We start from the raw sequence: 19,811 nt of genomic DNA, 5'->3' as shown, positions 1-19,811 counted from the left end.
TTGCAATTTTATTACATAAATGCTCTTGTGGAAATAAATCAGTTTGTTGGATAGCTTTGGTGAAATGCAGGAACAGATTATGTAAAATTAATATGAAACTATATAGAATAGATCTGAGACATTAACTCTAATGATTTTAAAAAGAACAAATGGTGTTTTATTAAGAAAAATATTCTCCAATGACAGTGATACACTTGGAAGGAAAAAAGTTGGTATTATTTAAGTTTAGACAGCCTAGATCCCTGTTTCATGCTGTATTCTTGTAAACAGTAGTGAAGTTTTGTAACATCATTCTTTAATTGTATTTGTGAACAACCAGCTTGAGGGTCTTTTAGAGTAATTAACGAATTATTGTCCATTTGAGAAAAACAAGTGATATTTGAGGATAAGATTATTTAATATCCTTATAGTTGATGTGGGTAAATATAGAAAGCAAATAAATTATAATAACCAATAGCTTTATAGGTAGTATCTATACTATCTAAAATTCTGACTGGAGACTATATGAAATGGGAAAGAGATCAACAACAAATGGATTTTTTCCCCTGATATTTATTAACTTCTAACTATTTGCCAGATACTGCTTTAGGGGCTTTGTATTTATTAACCAATTTAATCCCCACAGCAGACCCTCAAGGTAGGCACTGTTACAATCTGCATTCATAGATAAGGAAAACAAGGCATAGGAGGATAGGTAATTTACCCAAATTCACATAGCTAATAAATGACAAAGCTGGAATTTAAAACAAGGCACTCTGGTTTTAATTTAAGCATAAATGGTGTTTTTAGAGAACACCTTGGCTTTCAATATTTGGAGAAGATAAAGAGTTGTGTTCTTCCAAAGGACATCATGCTGCATATTTTCCCTTGAATCAGGCTCACCTGCCATTTCCTGATGGCTTTTGCAGAAATTTTTTCGTTTAACAAGGGTGAATTTACAAGACAAACAAAAATATGAGGCCCAATCTCTTGATAAACAGGAACTTAGGTCATGTATTTCAGAACTAAACAGAGATTATATGAATGATCTTTGGCTAATGAAATATCTGCAGATTCTCAGAGATCTGTGAGAATAAGGAGACTCCCACCCCCTCAAATTGTGTTTACGTAGAGCAAGGTTTCTCAACCCAGCACTGATGATATTTTGGGCTAAATAATTCTTCGTTGTGGGGGCTGACCCATACATTGTAGGAAGGGTTTAGCAGCATCCATAGCCTCTACCCACTAGATATTAGTAGAACCTTCATCTCACCAGTTGTGACAAATGAAAATGCTGCTGGACATTGTCAAATGTCCTTTTGTGTAGGGGCAGAATAGTCCCTAGGTTGATAGCCACTGGTGCAGAGTAGAATATATTCCTGGATGCTTTCTGAGCATGGGATGGTTCACCTAGAGATTAGGAAATTGGTCTGAATAACTACAATTATTTGCAATTGTGAGTTCCAATGATTTAGGAAAACTTCAGACCTCCTACTAGAGTTTTTCTAAGCCCATGTGAAACACCCATAAGTGACTTTGAACTGTTTTAAATTGATTTAAAAATAACAGTAAATTTTAGATAAATATTCCTTGCTATAATTTGTGGGCTTTGTATACCTGGAATTTAGTATAGTGTGTTTTCATTAAGGCCTGGGAGGACCGTTTGATTCGAATACAAGAAACAATTGATGAATGGTTAAAAGTACAAGCTCACTGGCTGTATTTGGAGCCTATTTTTTGTTCTGAGGATATCATGCAACAGATGCCAGAAGAAGGGCGTCAGTTTCAGACAGTAGACCGACATTGGAGGGATATCATGAAGTTTTGTGCAAAAGATCCAAAGGTGAAGTGTTTGTTTTCTCTCTTACAAATAAAGGGGATTATTATTTTTGGCTGTTACAGAAAGCATTTGGCTTTTTTTTTTTTCCAACTACAAAAATAAAACCTGCTCATTGTATACAAACTGGTAAGTTCAGAAAAATATAAAAAAGCATAAAATAATTTTACTTTTCAATTCATAAGATATGCTTACTCATAACTTTAATATAGATAGTGGAGCTGCTTCAAACATACATTTAATTCACTTGGCTTCTAGTATGTATACTCAGTGGCCCCATCTTATAAAATAAATAGTAAAATAAAATAAAATGAAGAGAGCAAGAGGGTGGGAGAGAAAGAGAGAGAGAGAGAATGGATATGAATGCATATGAGTAATGCAGGTGATTCACCTGATATTCCACTCAGTGACTCTATGTGCTTATGAGTGATGGAAAAAAGATATCAGCAGTTCTCTTAGCTGGTCTCACTTGCTATGCGTCTCTCCTAGTGAGTATAGCACCTTGTTGAGTGTGATTCTAATGTTGAAAGACTGTATTTTTCTTACACACAGAATACAAAATTCATACATATACATCCACTTTTTAAAATCTGGTATTCAGTTTAAGAAATAACAATTTGTTTCAACATTGGATGAAGAAGTAGCCATGCTGGACTTACTGAGGGTCAGTAGTCCATGGAAATTTATGAGTTTCAAGGATTTCTCGTACACATTGACTTTAGAACCTTTGTAAGACATTATTTCTCATAGACCAGAAGTCAGCAATTTTTTTCTGCAAAGGGCCACGTGGTAAATGTTTTAGGCTTTGTGATACATACAGTCTTTTTCACAACTATTCAGCTCTGCTGCTGTTGTAGCGAGAAAGCAGCCAAAGACAGTATGTAACTGAATATGTGTCCATGCTGCAATAAAACTGTTTTTGGACACTAACATTTTCATGTACCGTAAAATGTTATTCTTCCTTTAAATTTTTGAACCTTTTAAAAATGTAAAAATAATTCTTAGTTTGAGGGCCATACAAAAACTGACAGCACAATGTATACATATTTCAAAGCATCAAGATGTGTATCTTAAATATATACAACTTTTATTTGTCAGTTATATCTAATAAAGCTGAAAAACAAGAACAACAACAACAACAACAAAGAAACAAAGAAAATTTAGCCCATGGGAGGTAGTTTGCCAACTCATACCACAGATTGTTATAGTTGACCGTTGTAATGTAAATGTAAAACTTAAATCACACACAAACGTAACAAACTTCCCACATCATTCAAAAGAATATAGCAGAAATGAAAACATGCGTGATAATCTCAATTTCTCATCTGTAACTAGCATCTTTGGATAAGAATATTTATGATTTATTGAATTTTAATAGTTTTATATTACAAAAAAATTTATGATATTTTCATAAATTTTTTGATGTCTTCACATTTTTAACATATAACATAAACTATTGTATAGATCTTATCATTATATCTGGTACATAAGTGCTGACCCAGACAAATGGGTTTCTTTTAGGTTCTTGCTGCTACTTCTTTAACAGGTTTACTGGAAAAACTACAGAACTGCAATGAACTTTTGGAGAAAATTATGAAGGGCCTGAACGCATATCTTGAAAAAAAAAGACTTTTCTTTCCTCGGTATGATGGATAATCAGTTGTGCTATAATTAAAGCATTTTTTGATGAGTGGTGAATTATAACTAAAGCTTTTGTATTTGCATATTTCTCCCTAGTTTTTTCTTCTTATCTAATGATGAAATGTTAGAAATTTTGTCAGAGACCAAAGATCCACTTAGAGTTCAGCCTCATTTAAAAAAATGCTTTGAGGGCATTGCTAAGTTGGAGTTCCTTCCCAACCTGGACATTAAAGCCATGTATAGCTCTGAAGGTGAGCGAGTGGAGCTGATTGCCCTTATTTCCACGTCTGCTGCACGAGGTGCTGTGGAAAAGTGGCTCATTCAAGTGGAAGATTTGATGCTCCAGAGTATTCATGATGTGATCGCTGCGGCCAGGCTGGTGTGTTTCCTAGAATTTAATACATATCCTATATCCTGTAAATGCTTTCTTTTAGGAGATTTTGAATGGGTACCAGTAAATTAACACTTAAAGTTCTTACTATTTTAAGCCACTTATTATTTTCTTTACTCTTTGTTTCTAACATTATTATTAAAATAATAATAGTAGTAAGAATTGTTAATAATATGTGATTAAGTGCTACAAGAGGAAAAAAAGGTGTTGTAAGAAAGAATAATGAGGTGTATATAATTTAGAATGGGAGAGGTGGGTTGCTAGTGATAGGCTCTTAAGAGGAAGTAAACTTGAAACAGAGACCCACAGGATAACTAGGAATTAATCAGGTAAAGAGCAAATGGGAGAGGGTCTAGGTATCCTGTAAAAAGCCTCTAGGATCAGAAAGAACTTCAGACATAGGGGTTAAACGCATGATCTAGTTTACTTACTGCTGTTTATACTCAAACGATTACTTAAAAACTCAAAAGAGATAAACAAACATTAAAGGAGGACCTATAATATTTGAGGGAAAAATAACATCTAGGCACTACATGTGCCTCACTTATGCTAATGCAATTAACCTAATCTTGAATGATAAACATCAGTATATTTCTGCCTTTAGGACCAGAAAGGAACAGTTATGTAGTAAAAATGTCATTTTAAAAGGTGCTGCAGCCCAATGTCCAGCTACTCACTTTATATAAGTAAGGAATCCTTTTTCCTTCACCAAAAGCCCTATGAGACTTGTCTTCTGGCAGTGACTATCCTGTTCAGCTTCAATGTTCCTGCAGATAAATCTTGACTTTTCTCTCCTTTTTCGGTTTATAATTCCAAACAAACTGAAACACATAAGAAATAAGCAGCATTATCCATGAAAGTATTTCCTTAATCCGTGTAGAAATTTACCTTCTGCGTTCCTAGCAATAGTTCATCCATTCTTTGAAATTTAACCTTCTTGGAAACTTAGGTTAGTTTGTTATTGCATTTACTTATGAATATTGCTAATAAAATGCATTTTAATAATATTTATATTCTCATGTTTAATATTCTTATATCTAAGATGGTGTTATTGTATTAAAAATGTAGTTTCCATTAGTATCAACCTCATACTTTGCAGTTATTTTTTTCAGTTTTTAATTTGGGACCCGCTGTTATCATTTACTTTTGAAATGAGTTATTTTTAAAAAGATTATCCCCCAATAAATGCATTTAAATGCATTTTGAACATAAAAATGTTAGACGAAATGAAAGTGTACTTTGAACTCAAGGAGCACAGATTGTTCAATTGTGTATAATTGAAAACATTTTAATTGTTCAAATTATATACTCTGGTCATACAAGTTTTTAGAAAAACTATGGATAAATAATAAAAAAGTTCTAGCTACTAGTTCAGCTTTCTAGTAGACTGCATAGTTTTCTTTTCAATTAAATCTTGGCATCAACATACATAACCTATTAGACTGATTTATTTTTAACTTTAATAATCTCATATTTCAATATAAAAGAGTAATATGTATTCTATGTAGAAAACTTGACAACTCCCCACAGCAAAGGAACATAAAAATCCTATGAAAAACAACTTCCAGAAGAATCAACAATCAAATTCTTCCAGGGATAACTGATTATTAACATATTGGTGCTCATCTTTCCATTCTTTTATAAATAAACAAGTATTTCAAAAATATAATCATAATTTGAAAAAAAATTTTCAGGTCTCTGAAATAGTCATCTAAAAATTTCATCACTATATACTAGCCTACAAATGTACCAAATATTGCACTTGTCTGTTGTTAAACATTTAGCTTAATTTTCCCTTTTGTAGCCTTTTAAAGTTAGAAATGCTTTTTAATTATTCAGGCTTATCCAGAATCTGCAAGAAAAGACTGGGTTCGAGAGTGGCCAGGCCAAGTTGTACTTTGTGTTTCTCAAATGTTCTGGACCTCTGAGACACAGGAAGTTATAAGTGGTGGGACAGAGGTAAAGAATGATTTCAAATAACATTCTTTTCTATATGCTATATTTTTTCAAGTTAGCTTATCTATTCTCCTCCCCATTTCTACATGTAGCATTAAAATTGTACATTTATTTAAAAACTTGTTCTTAATATATTACTAGGCTTAGACAAAATCACTCTATTTTATAATTTGCTTCTGTATTGAGCTTCATTATGAAGCCAGAGTTGTTTTGTAAAAGAATAAATGTATAAAATACATGTTTTAGCTACTATATAACATTAGTTTATTATTTTGTAGGGGTTAAAGAAGTACTACAAAGAACTTCAGAATCAACTAAATGATATTGTAGAGCTTGTAAGAGGAAAATTATCGAAGCAGACCAGGATTACTCTGGGGGCATTGGTTACTATTGATGTCCATGCTAGAGATGTGGTCATGGACATGATTGATATGGGTATGTGACTTTGGTAATATTAAAGACAAAATAGCAACAGCTTCTTGTGAGTGGGTCTTGAGATGAGTTAAGGCCATGGGACCCAAGGCCATGATCAGAGCACGTTTGTAGTATGCAGTAAATAATGGCTGTATGCATGCATCAAGTATATAAGATTTAGAACAAAGGAAATAGAAGTACGCATGTGCTAGAGATATTCTGTAAGCCTAATGAACAAAGAAATTCACATTGTGCATGTGCTGGGAGAGAACAGATAAAAGCAGGACAGGTGCATCATAGGCGCACGCGCCACCCTGTGGCAATAGAATAAAGTGTTGTTAACCCCATGGTGTCTCCTGCTGAAGTCTGTCCGGTGGTATGGCAACTTCTTGTGTATTTTTTTCATTTGGGCCACTCACCTTCTAGAACCCCATGTCAGCCCCGCTGGCTGACACTTCTAGAAACAGACTTACACTATATGTCTTTTTCTCTCTCAAAATAATGTATTTCACATGATCTTTTCTATAAATTATAAAACATGAGTTATTTTAATATTTTCTGTTATAAAAGATAATTAAAATACCTATTTTTCAAATTATTTCTATTTCAGGGTTATATGGCTTGTTTTGGTTTATTTCTTCTAGGTGTCTCAAGTGATACAGATTTCCAGTGGCTTGCTCAACTTCGATATTATTGGGAATATGAGAATGCACGAGTTCATATCATTAATTGCAATGTAAAATATGCTTATGAATATCTTGGGAACTCACCTCGGCTTGTCATTACTCCTCTAACTGACAGGTGTTACAGAACACTGGTACGTGTTTAAATTATTTTGCTTTACACGTTAAAGGTTACATTTTAGTTTGGTGTCATATTTCTTGTCCAAATTTAACATGGCTGTCTTCATTTTATCCTCTAATCTGTAGGGTTGAATATAGTTTATCCTTTCCCAATTGCAAATTCCTCTTATGGAATATTATAGTAATGAGTATTTATTGTGGCTGCTTTTGTGGAATTTAAGAGTTTGAATTCTAACGTTTGAAAATTGTGAGTCACTCCCATTGGGGATAAATAGAAAAAGAAAGGCTCTGGAGATTTAAAGAGGAAACCAGGGCTTCGGAAAAGGGTATCAATTATTGCAGTGGATTTCTGGGGGAGATGACAAGAAGATGAGGAAAGTACATTTGGTCCTTAGACCTCCAAGTTAGTTTTGTTGAACAGGATGGGGAGAGCTGAAATGTCTGCAGATGGTGCTGAGGTCTGTGCTTGTTGGGAAGCTATGGAAGACAAAGCCATGACTATTGGGAAAAAAAAAAACCCCAAACCTGAGAATATGGTTGCCAGATAAAATACAGTACTCTCAGGTAAATTTGAATTTCAAATAAACAATGGATAGTTTGTTAGTATAAATATGTCCTAATTATCACATTGGGCATACTTATACTAACAAATTATTTATTGTTTATCTGATTTTCAAATTTAACTGGGAATCCTGTATTTTTATTTGCTAAATCTGGCAAACCTACCTGGGACTGGAGGAGGAGAATCAAAAGACACCAATTCACCTGTGCCGAGTAAGTAAATTAAAGTGGCTGAGTTCTCTGGAAGGAGAGATGAGATGGGATTATTAGGCCAATGATTTTCAAGGGAATGCTCTCAGTGAAAACCTATTTAAGGAAGTGAGGAAAGCAGAGGTAAAAGTAAGCAAAGATGTGGTTTCAGCGGATGCATGGCCTTAGCCTGATCTCACGGGGAGCTTTGGAGCAAGCATGGCATAATAGAGGTACCCCATTTTAAGGCAAAGGGGTCCAGCTTTTCTGTCTCTTGATTGTCATTGGCTTTGGTTCACTCCTGGGGCTGAGGCGGGGCAAGGGGGGATGTTTGTGAATAAGGGAGCTTCTATTAACTGAGGGCAAATCTCAGGAGAAAAGGGTGATTGTGAGCTATTTGTAGACGACACTCACAGCAGCTGAGGTATAGATGCGATGACCAATAAAGGATTCTTGTAAGGTGCCAATGCATCTCTGATAAAATCTTTCACCAAATTCTCTCCTTCTCAGGAAGCCTCATGAGGGCCAGGCCATGTCTGTCTTGTTCTCTGCTCTAGTGATGAACAAGTACATAGTTACTCCCTCAATATTTCTTGAGTAAATGTCTCAGACCTCAGTGAAATCAGAAGCTGTGAATATTTGTAAGGTGGAAGCTAACAACTTTTGAGTTGTAAAATCAAAGTTGTAAAAACTATAAAGGGGAGAGATTTCCAGCAATCAAGTTAATAGACATTAATAGTATGACATTTACTGTAAATTTAAAATAGGTAAAATATCATTGATATTGCCTTTATTTAATGAATTGTCTATTGTTTTATTTTAGTAAATGAGAAAATATTTAAGATTTTTATAGGTTTATTTATTATTATTTTAAAAAATACTTTTTTTAAGAGCAGTTCTAGGATCACAGCAAAATTAAGCAGAATCAACAGCATTCCCATATGCACCCTGTCTCCCCGTATGTACAGTCTTGGTCCTTCAACACTATTTTATCTAAAAGGAGTTAAATTTCACAAACTGTCATAGTGGTTTTCATGAAACAGGCTTCATAGTTCGAAAAAGTTGACGTAATTTGCATGCTTCTAAAAATTTCCAGCTGTTGTTCTAGTCATTGTGGGGACCTAGAAAGAATTCAGCTATTGCTAATTTTACTTTTAAGAAGCTTAATTAAGGACTAATTGAGAGGAAAAAAAATGTATGTAATTAATTGTATTATAAGTGTTACCAAACCAGGTTCACTTGCCCAACTTGCAGGAAGCCAAACGCTGAGATGCTGAGGTTTGCTCTAGGTTTTTGTGTGTGTGTTTTTTCTTTTCTTCTTCTTCTTCTTTTTTTTTTTTTTGTGAGGGGAGGTAATTAGGTTTATTTATTTGTTTATTTTCTTCAATGGAGATTCCTGGGGATTGAACCCAGGACCTCATGTATGCTAAGTATGCGCTCTGCCACTTCAGCTACACTCCGGCTCCATCTCTCCCACAACCTCCCCACCCCCAGATGCTGAGGTTTGAAGCAGAGAAAGGGTTTATTCACAAAGCAGTCAAGCAAGGAGACAGGAACACAGATCTTAAATCTGCCTCCCTGTAGGCGAAGGGCTCAGGAATTTTATAGGATAAAGCTAAGGTGTGGGGAGCCTGGGGAAAAGTAATGGGAGACAAGAAAACTGTGAGGCAGTCATTCCTCTGTGCATACGCAACTCCACAGGTTTCTTCATGGGACAGATGCTCAGGAAATGGTCGAGTTAGCATGCTCTGAGGGTGGAGTTTTTGGCCTCTGACATCAAAATGTCACCGAATGGACACTTGCCCAGATGGAGGGTTGGTGGTCTTAACCAGTCTTAATCATTTCAAGCTTGATTTGACACACCTGACTCCAAATTCCTAAAAAGCAACTTGGGCACACATCCCAGTGCCCAGACTGCGGGACGCTTGGAGGGCCATGCGAGCTTTTATAAAAACAGTGAAAATGAGCCTGACCAGTGAAGACGGGTCACAATTCACCATTTATCAATGGCTAGCTGATAATTACCCTGGTTTTCACAAGATAGAAAGTAACACTACTGGTAAGAGAAATACAGAACAGTGCTATGGGGATGGAGGAAATGAAGACCAAAACCAAGAGTGGAATGCAATAGCCAGGGGGAATCATAGACAAAATTACATAATGGGTTATTTGTTTATCTTCCAACTGATGGGTCCCTGTTTATTGCATTCACTTTAAGGTGTTCATTCTCTTTGCGGCTAGCCATTGAGATTGCCATTATTGTTCTCTGCAACCATTTTTGTAACCACTTCTAATTAAACCTTTCTGACCAACTATTAACACCTCAAGACTAGATTCTCTTTGTTTTTATAGGCAAATGGGATACGTATGAAATATTAGAAGAGAAGGAGATTTGGATACATTTTCACTTTTTTAGATCTTTTAAACTGCTTTTTCTTTGTGCAGCTAAAAGATTGTGTTCTAAAAATTAACTAAATAATGTAATTGTATTACTGCCTCACTGAAGCTACAAATAACGACTAAATCCATTTATAAGCAATTGTCCTATTATAGGGTTTTTGTTTATTTTCAGTTAAGCATGGATTTCTTTTCACATTTATTTTTCTTTTCAGATAGGTGCCTTCTATTTAAACCTTGGAGGTGCTCCAGAAGGGCCAGCAGGCACAGGAAAAACTGAAACCACTAAGGACTTGGCTAAAGCTCTTGCTGTACAGTGTGTGGTATTCAACTGTTCAGATGGACTAGATTATCTAGCAATGGGAAAGGTAAAGTTACACGTTAAATATGACAAATTTATAGCTAGGTCTAACTGAGTAAACTGAAGCAAACTAATGTTTAAAAAACTGTTTGAATGTGGTTCAAGCATTAGTTGAACCTTTTTTTTTAGGGATAGAGACACTGTTTTTATCCTTAGGGATTTTATTAAGCTTAACTTTCAATTTTGACTTAAAAGGCTAAATATCTATTTTAACAAGTGATGCCCTTTCCTAAGAAAAATCATCTTGTTTCTTGCCCTTAGTTTTTTAAAGGATTGGCTTCTTCTGGTGCTTGGGCTTGCTTTGATGAATTTAATCGAATTGAGCTGGAAGTGCTGTCAGTGGTAGCTCAACAGATTCTTTGCATTCAGAGAGCCATTCAACAGAAGCTGGAAGTGTTTATTTTTGAAGGGACAGAACTTAAGCTCAATCCAAACTGTTTTGTAGCTATTACTATGAATCCTGGCTACGCGGGACGTTCTGAATTGCCAGATAATCTTAAGGTAATATTTTTTAAGAGTGTAAGTTTGGTAATCAAAAGTAACAGCAAAATCTACTCAAAATGGTATAATTTTCTCACCATGTATCTGTAATCTCCCTTTTACCTTTTCCCATTTGCTATAAGGTAAGCCTCTAAAAACTTTTTATCTGAATAGTTTAGAAAAATTTTTCAATTTTTTTAATCTAAAAAATATTGGAATACATAAAACTGTTGAAGTGCTGCTGAAAAAATTAGAGTTAACGAAAAGGTGCTGCTTTGGAGGAATAAACTTAAATGTCAGCACATCATCTTTGGGTGCTTATGCTTAGCTTTAAAAACGGTTTTCTTTATGTAAATAATATATTTCATTTATTATATACTTCAGGTTCTTTTTAGAACAGTGGCTATGATGGTTCCAAACTATGCCCTCATAGCAGAAATCTCCCTCTATTCCTATGGATTTTTGAATGCAAAACCTCTATCTGTGAAGATAGTAATGACCTACAGGCTCTGCTCAGAGCAGCTCTCATCACAATTTCATTATGACTATGGGATGCGAGCAGTAAAAGCAGTTTTAGTGGCTGCTGGAAATCTAAAACTAAAATTTCCAAATGAAGATGAAGATATACTTGTAAGTATTCAGTGTATACATAGTGAAAGTTTCAGTAGAAAGATAATTTTTTTCAGCAAGGTTGATCATGAACTATAAAGAGAGTTGTTGCATTGAGCCTTTTACATGGGGTTGATAGTTTTGGCATTCTGTTTTTCATTATACTTTATGTGAATCCAAAGGCCTTTTGGTTTGATAAGCATAACATTGGCTTTTTACTATGGGGATTTCATGGAGCAGCATAAAAGAAACTTTGACTTTTTGTGGGGTTGAGAGGACAGGCAAACACTGGCAATTAACTTACATTGCACTTTTTGGATGGTTTTAGCTTCTTCGATCAATTAAAGATGTAAACGAACCAAAGTTTTTATCACATGATATACCCTTATTTAATGGAATAACTAGTGACTTATTTCCCGGTGTTAAACTTCCTGAAGCTGACTATCATGTAAGTAAATCTGTGAGAATGACTTGATCTGCAAATAAATTCATCTGGTGATGATAGTTTTCAGAGTTTAATTAAATGAGTGTTTTAGTCTGTTTGGAGGATAAATCCCTATTTTGGCCACTTTAATTCATGAGGATGAATAAATTTTAGTGCCTTATGTTATATGATACCTGGGTTAACAAGATTCAAAGATAATGTTCATTGTAAGAGAGTAAGTATTTTATTTCCTATCTTGTGATTTATAATGTTTACTACTATATACTATATTATATACTTTAGCAGATAGAAAAGATGATAAACTTAAGTGGCAGAACATCCTATAGCTAATATAAGTATTTGGTCCTCACATTTAAGTAATGTGCTGCCTTTTTTTATGAAGGAAACAAACCATGTGCATTTCCAATTTCATTTAAATTATATAGACTTTATAATGAGGGCCACATATGTATACACATAAGAAAAGTGCCTACCTCTTATAGATGTTATATAATGTAAAATCAAAATAAATCTTAAACTTAATTACAAAAAACAGTCTCAATTTAATGAGATAGATGATGTATGGCTGAAGCTAAACTATTCTCAGTAATAATCTTTTAAAATATTTTTTCTACCCTATTTTCTGTCTCCAGTTTTTCTGGGACTCCAATTACTTGTTATGTTAGACCATTTTATACTGTCTCACATGTCTCCTATGCTGGGTTTTTTTTTTTTAATCTGTGCTTTAGTTTGAACACTTTAATTGACGTGTCTTTAAGATTAATAATCCTTTCCTTGGCTTTGTCCAGTCTGCTAATAAGCCTATCCAATGAGTTCTTAATTTCACAAATTTAATTTTTTTGGTTTTGTTAAAAGACTCCATTTCTTCGCTTAAATTCTTCATCTTTTCATCTGTTTTTTGTCATACTATGTATTTTCTTGTAATACACATTTACAAAGCTTATTTTAATGTTCTTCTCTGCCAATTATGACATTTGGCTCACCTGTAAGTTTGTTTTATTTACTTTTTTTTTTCCTACTGATCATCATCTATTTGTGTTAAAAAATTGTGTAGGAAATAATTGTAGAGGCTGAACTGGTATTATTTTCCTGCAGAAAGACCATGTTTTTCCTTTGTTAAATAGCTAGATTGAGCAGCTGATCAGTTCAATCAGGAGTTGACCTGAGCCAGAGTTTTTGTTGCAGAATTATTGAGCTTTAGTTTGCCTCTGGTTTCAAATGTCTTTAGAGTGAGAATTGCCCTACTGTATAATACGGTCCTTCCTCTAACAGCATTTTGGCATATAAGCATCCTAAGACTAAGAAAATCTCTCTCTGTGTGCCTTTCCAGCTAAGCCCTGGATATCTTGTGTTACTTCACACTCAGCCAAAACATGGGTAGTGGAAAACCAGCTTTGCATTTGAGGCTCCTTCAGATTCAAATCTGTCACACAAGCCCAAATGTCCATTAAAATATCTGTTGGTTTCTCCTTACTTGAGCAAAGTCCCTGTGCCTATAGCAGGCCCAACCCAGTGTCCAACTGCGTCTATGCTTGCTCCCAAAGGCAAAATTAGCTGTTGACCTGTGTTCATCTAGGAAAGGCTCATCCTTTTCTGAAATTTAGTTTCTTTAGACTGATTTGTGCCCAGAGCACTCCTGTATCTTTAAAATTTTTATTTTTATAGCCTCTCTGTTTATTTCTGTTTACTACAGTGTGGAAGGTTGTTTGACATGTCTTTTTGTATTCTAACCAAAAATGAAATTCTAGAAAATACTATTAAGAGGCGTGTTTGCATCCAGCATACACCTAATGCTATGGTGCCATGATCATTCATAACTTACAATATGGAATACTAATATTTTTAAAGTATTTTAATTCTATTTGTTCCCCCTTTTAATTAAAAAAGTTAAGTTTTAAATAATTTGTAAATATAAGAAGATACAACTTTCTTATTTCTAAATGAAAAGTCTACATTTGTAAGACATATATGACATGATTTATAATAGCATTTTATAGAAATGAATTCCATTTTTCTTTGATTTTAGGAATTTTTGGAATGTGCTCATGAAGCCTGCAGAGTACACAATCTTCAGCCTGTTAAGTTTTTTCTTGAAAAGATGATCCAGACATATGAAATGATGATTGTTAGACATGGGTAAGATTATAGACAGTCTACCATAGTTACATGTTATTTTTAAGTTAGATTATTAAAACAACTAAAATTTGTGAACCAAGACTCAGCAAACTTTGTGTCATAGGTAGGCTAGCATACCCCCAATCTCCATCCCACTGGCTTAAAAACAAAGATTTATTTCTCTCCCATGCTGTATGTCCAAAAAGGATTGGTAAGGAGTGCTCATTCAGTGATAAAGCACTAATGACTGCCACAGTTTGCCCATTTGATCATCAGATATGTTATTTGCTCTACTTCATGCACATAAAGTATGCTTTTTCTTTCTTAGGGAAACAACCTAAAAGTTCCAGTCAATCAATGAACCAGACTCATAGTTCAGGATCTCTAGGAGATGCATGATAGTTGATGTATCAGATTTAGGAGTTGTTCCACTTGATCCGGAGACCTAAAAATTGCAAAAGACAAGTTATCTGCCCTGCACACATCCAGTGTTACAATAGTGGGCTTACCAGAACAAACACTCCCATTCAGAAACCGAAGAATAGGAGACAAAGCCAAACTTAATGGTAGCAGTTCTGAAACTCAGCTGGGCATGTGGGGTCCCAGTTCAGAGAGAGACTGACTGTGAAATTATTGGAGTTTAAACTTTAGAACCTGTTATTTGTAGAGGCCCCTTCAGGGAGTCATAATCATTTTATACATAATCTATTATATAAGGTGTCGTTAAAATGACTAGATATTTTATATTCATAATTACATATATATGTGTATTTTTCCCTTAGAGAGCCTCCCCCAACCAATTGTATAAACTTAAATCCCCATAAATCCTGGATCTACTTCTGCTCAATTTTGCTCTCTGAGAGGCTTTCCAGTAACCTATCCTCTGTGGACTTTGGTTCAACCTTCTGAGATGTTTTTCCATCTCCATTTTCTTCCCTGATCACATGTGACCTGGACAAAGGAGAAAATATTTTTGGGAACTGAGAAATATTTTCTTCCTGCTTACTACCTATAGAAAGTTGAGGTCTCAAAGGTCATGATTTTTTTGAAGGGAGAAGTTTTTTAAAAACCCTTTGTATTATGTACATTTTCAAGCCTTTCTAAACTTTCTTGTAGTATCCTTGAACCTATCGGGCTTAGGTGAGAGGGCCACACTTCTACTCTATTTTCCCTGAATTACTTTGTCATCCTGAAGTGATTGCTGGGAACCATATTAATCTTTCATAGGTTTTAATAAAGTTATACAATGACCCTACCCTTGGTTTGATCCTTGATGCTAGACTGAGTTGATCTTTGTTGTTCAAAAGTTTTGTCAATTTATCTTTTATTAATTGCAGATGAGAATAAATTGCCTCATTCGGTCCCTCAAGTCTATGAAATTCTAGACTCCCTTGACTCATTCCTGCTTGCAAAGTGGCCATATTTTCCTGGACTCATTTCTTTTGTAGTTCCTTGTTAAATACAGCCATAAGCTGCCAATATTTACTAATAATACTCTGTTTACTATCATTTCCCCCTAAAACTGCAGTTCTGTTAGGTATATTATCTATCTTCCAGGTTATCTCAAGTGATAAATTTACCAAATGTTTCATTGTTGCATAACATTAATTGCCAATCTTTCAGTCTCTGATAACAGTTAATTTGCCTCCCACAACCTAGCCTGTAAGCCAGTGCCAGTTATTTTAGTCTTTTGTATTATGGCAAGAATACCTTCCCCTACTTCTAGGTACCAATTTCAGCCAGTAAGGATGGGCTAGGTTATTCTGTAGAAACAATCAGCACCCAAATCTTAGTGACTTAAAAAGAAAAGTGTATTTCGAGTTCATACTGTTTCCATTATAGTTTAACGAGGTTCTGCTCATCATAGCTACTCAGGTCCCAGGCTGTTGGAGCACCAGCTTCTCAACATTATGGGTCACAGTTGTGCTAGAGGGGAAAGAGAGAGGTCTGTAATTTCCCTCACTGGCAATTATCTCACCTCTAGTAGGAAGTAACACCCATCATTTACACATACTATTCCTTAGTCACCTAGAATTCCCACAAGAGGGTAAGAAATATTGCCATGTGCCAGGAGAGGGGAGATTCAGAAGTATTTGCAAAGAGCACTAATAACTTCTATAGCAAGTGAAAACTTGAGGAAAAGGGGATCCTTTCTACTTCTCTCCTTTGGAGACACAAGTCATTTAAAAAATTTTAAGAGTGCACAATTATTTCTATTTTCATTGGAGATTTTTTTATTATACTCTTTTGTAGAGAATGGTATTAATGTTGAGAATTTGATTTAGAGATCAATCAGTTAAGAAGCTTAATTATTTCCCTTATATTTGAGAAAAACTCATATAATTTAAAGATTATGTGTAGTAATGATCATAGGGTAAAATGTTATATACCAATATATAGGCAAATAATTTAATTAACCATTATTCTTTTAGAACCTTATTGTATAATTACTTCTTTTCCTTAATAGTTTTATGTTAGTAGGAGAGCCTTTTGCTGCTAAAACAAAAGTTCTGCATATGCTGGCTGATACTCTAACTCTTATGAATGAACGTGGCTACGGAGAGGAAGAAAAGGTTGTTTATAGGACTGTAAACCCTAAATCCATTACTATGGGCCAACTTTTTGGACAATTTGACCCAGTGTCTCATGAGGTAAACTGCAGTATAAACATTCTCAACTCTTGCTGACAGTGTACATTAAGCCAAGAAATTTGAAATGTTTTTGTATTATTTTATAATACAAAATGTACTTTATAGTTTTATAAAGGAAGCTTTCCAACTCTCTTTTTCCCTCCTCAGTGGACTGATGGTATTGTGGCTAACACTTTCAGAGAATTTGCTTTATCAGAAACACCTGATCGGAAATGGGTTGTATTTGATGGTCCCATTGACACTTTGTGGATAGAGAGCATGAACACAGTACTGGATGATAATAAAAAGGTAAATCATCATGATTAAAAACAAAACAGATGCATGATATAAATATACTTAACGCTACTGAACTGTAAAGTTAAAATGGTTAATATGGTAAATATATGGGTTTTTTTTTAATCACAATTAAAAAAAGGTAAAGCAAAGCAGATATAGACATGCTTAAGCAACATTATGTGTTCAACAGCTAATCATTTCATACTATATATCTAAGATGAAGGATGCAGCAAGTTGACTAAGTTTATAGATTACCTTTTCAATGAAAACTGCTGTGGTAAGTTCTTTGCTTCATTTTTTTCATAGAATATGAATATATTAAAACTACTGCTTTAGTAGGAAGGCATAGTAATATAATGAGTGATAATAAATTGTTAAGTGACTCTAGTCTTAAGGTTTCTTATAGAACTTTAAACTAATATTTTATGAGAAAATTAAAAGCCCTCATTCTTTTTTGAAAAGGTCAACTGCTTCTGTGCTTATATGTGTTACATTACCTTAGAAACTATGAGATATACAAAAGAATGACAAAATGGAACTCTTATAGTATTTATTTTAATTGAGAGATTACATATGTAAATTATAAAATGTGCACTAATGTTAAGTTTAGATTCTGATTTTTTTTTAACATATCTGTACACTCACATAACCATCTCCTAGATAAAACTGCATAAAATTCCTTGCACCCTACAGGGTTCACTCCTGTCCCATTCCAATCAGTACAACCTCCCCAGGGGCAATCATTGTTCTGACTTCTATTGTGATAAACTAGTTTTGCCAACTCTTGAACTTCGTGTAAATGGAATCATACTCTTTTGTGTTTTCCTACTTTTGGTTGAATAGTAATCTGTGATATTTATATTAGAGTTCCATTTTATATATGTATGTATTCTTTTATGTCTGTATTAGTATTCCACTATGTTAATATATCACAATTTATTTTTATACTTATATGAAATAACTACTAAATAAGCAGCAAATTTAATGTTTTTAATGTTAATATTCAAACATATACTCCAGTACTTAATCACAGGTGGTTGGTCATTTTTTTCATATCCTTCTTTTCATTCATTCAGTCATATTGATTGAGCTAAGAGGCGGAAGTAAGCAGACAAGAAGTAGTGATGATTCAGAAGAGAGAATGTTAATCAGTAGAGTCAAGTCTAAGGATTCAGAGTCAGGTGAAAGAATAATCTCATGTTGGATGAGACGGAGGCAGGAAAGGTGAATGTATGGATTTGATAGTGGAAATTTAAAGGCAAATCCTTTCAATGATTTATTCTTTCTTTGTGAAGTGGTAGACCCTGGTTCTTTGTACACTAGAGTAGAAAGGGGAAGATTTAAATTAGCCATTATGGAAAATGAGAAAGAGAGCTGACTAGGAAAACATAGAAGCACATCTGAGTGTTTGTTATAGAGAACATGATGGAGTTGAAGACCATGAATTATTTATTAATTGTAGTGCCAAGGTCTGCCTTTTGTGAGATTTTCTATATCAGTCTAAGCACTTTGGATGTGGGTGTAGATAATGTTGCTAGACTGAAAATAGAGAAAGACTTTAAAGATACTGGCATGAGAATGATAGAAGTGCTGGACCATAGAATAGAAGCTACCTAATGAAGGAAGTGAAAACAACAGGGATATGAAAATCCCTGTGAAAATGAAGAGCAAATGTAGTAGGAGTCAATGAGTGAGACAGCTGGGATGGATAGGAGGTGATGAACAGAGACTGGAATGCTTGAAATTATTATTTCAGAATTACGTGGTGTTCCAGGAGAGAAGGTTCCGGGTATATAAAGTGGATGACTGGAATGGAGTAGTAGGGGAAAGATACATGAAGACAAGGTAGTTGGGTACTGGGGGGCTGCTGTGTTGAGATGTTTCCCTTCATGAACACTGACTGGATCAGGACAGAGTTATAGTAGAAAGAGATTGAGCCAACCACCAAAGGCTTTATTTAGCCAAGCAAGGATTGTCAAAGGATCAAGTGTTGTACTGGAGGGTGGAGTAGAAGTGGTTGGGAAATAGCATAAGGGAATGAGGAAAATGTTGACTCCACCTCCCCAAATTTGTAGCAAGCAGGAGAATATTTGCTGAAATAATCTGGTAGAAAGTTAAAAGTATTCTGGACAAGCCCTGTCCAATACAACTTTCTGCAATGACAGAAATATCCACACTGTCCAATAAAGTAGCTACATGTGGCTATTGAGCATTTGAAATGCGGCTAAGTGCAACAGAAGAACTGAATTTTAAATTTTATTTAATTTTAACTAATTAAAATTAAAAGAAATAGCCACATATGATTACTAGCTATCATATGGGACAGTCCAGCACTAGGCATGCATTCATTTTACAAATAAGAAACAGATCCAGAAATGTTAAATGCTGCATTGTTGACTAACTAGATAGGGACAAAGCTGGGAATAGAATAATGATTGTAGAATTAGAGAGGAAACACTGAAAAATGAGAGAAAGAATTTAAAAGACTTAATAATGCAATTAATTTGGAATATCAACAATTTATAATTACTGACAACATTATTAAAACTTAATGATAATTCCAAAGGTGGAAGCCAAGGAGACTGAGAAGATAGAAAGACTTTAACATAATGGACAAGATAGGAATTAGGCAGAAAGGATGCAGTTGATAAATTCAGCTTTTTACATATTTTATTAAAGAGGAATGTTTTAGATTAAAACAGACCA

At 34.5% G+C, this 19,811-nt stretch overlaps 1 protein-coding gene across 3 annotated transcripts in view; it reads left to right on the top strand.

Annotated features, from left to right (window-relative positions):
• Window positions 1-19,811, top strand: part of DNAH12 (dynein axonemal heavy chain 12) — a 139,512-nt gene that overhangs the window by 43,448 nt on the left and 76,253 nt on the right. For 2 of the 3 annotated variants that reach the window (XM_072941527.1, XM_072941526.1), the window contains 13 exons: window positions 1,628-1,822; window positions 3,338-3,459; window positions 3,554-3,836; window positions 5,688-5,807; window positions 6,083-6,239; window positions 6,863-7,035; window positions 10,384-10,536; window positions 10,791-11,030; window positions 11,394-11,639; window positions 11,947-12,066; window positions 14,090-14,199; window positions 16,646-16,829; window positions 16,977-17,117. In XM_072941527.1, coding sequence (XP_072797628.1) covers window positions 1,628-1,822; window positions 3,338-3,459; window positions 3,554-3,836; window positions 5,688-5,807; window positions 6,083-6,239; window positions 6,863-7,035; window positions 10,384-10,536; window positions 10,791-11,030; window positions 11,394-11,639; window positions 11,947-12,066; window positions 14,090-14,199; window positions 16,646-16,829; window positions 16,977-17,117 — 2,244 coding nt within the window. The remainder of the gene's footprint in view (window positions 1-1,627; window positions 1,823-3,337; window positions 3,460-3,553; window positions 3,837-5,687; window positions 5,808-6,082; window positions 6,240-6,862; window positions 7,036-10,383; window positions 10,537-10,790; window positions 11,031-11,393; window positions 11,640-11,946; window positions 12,067-14,089; window positions 14,200-16,645; window positions 16,830-16,976; window positions 17,118-19,811) is intronic. The other variant, XM_072941525.1, reaches the window with a different exon arrangement.

Source organism: Vicugna pacos, chromosome 17 (genome assembly GCF_048564905.1).
Source record: "Vicugna pacos chromosome 17, VicPac4, whole genome shotgun sequence".
Lineage (NCBI taxonomy): Eukaryota > Metazoa > Chordata > Mammalia > Artiodactyla > Camelidae > Vicugna > Vicugna pacos.
Note: the sequence above shows the minus strand (reverse complement) of the source record. Positions and strands in the feature narration are given on the sequence as shown.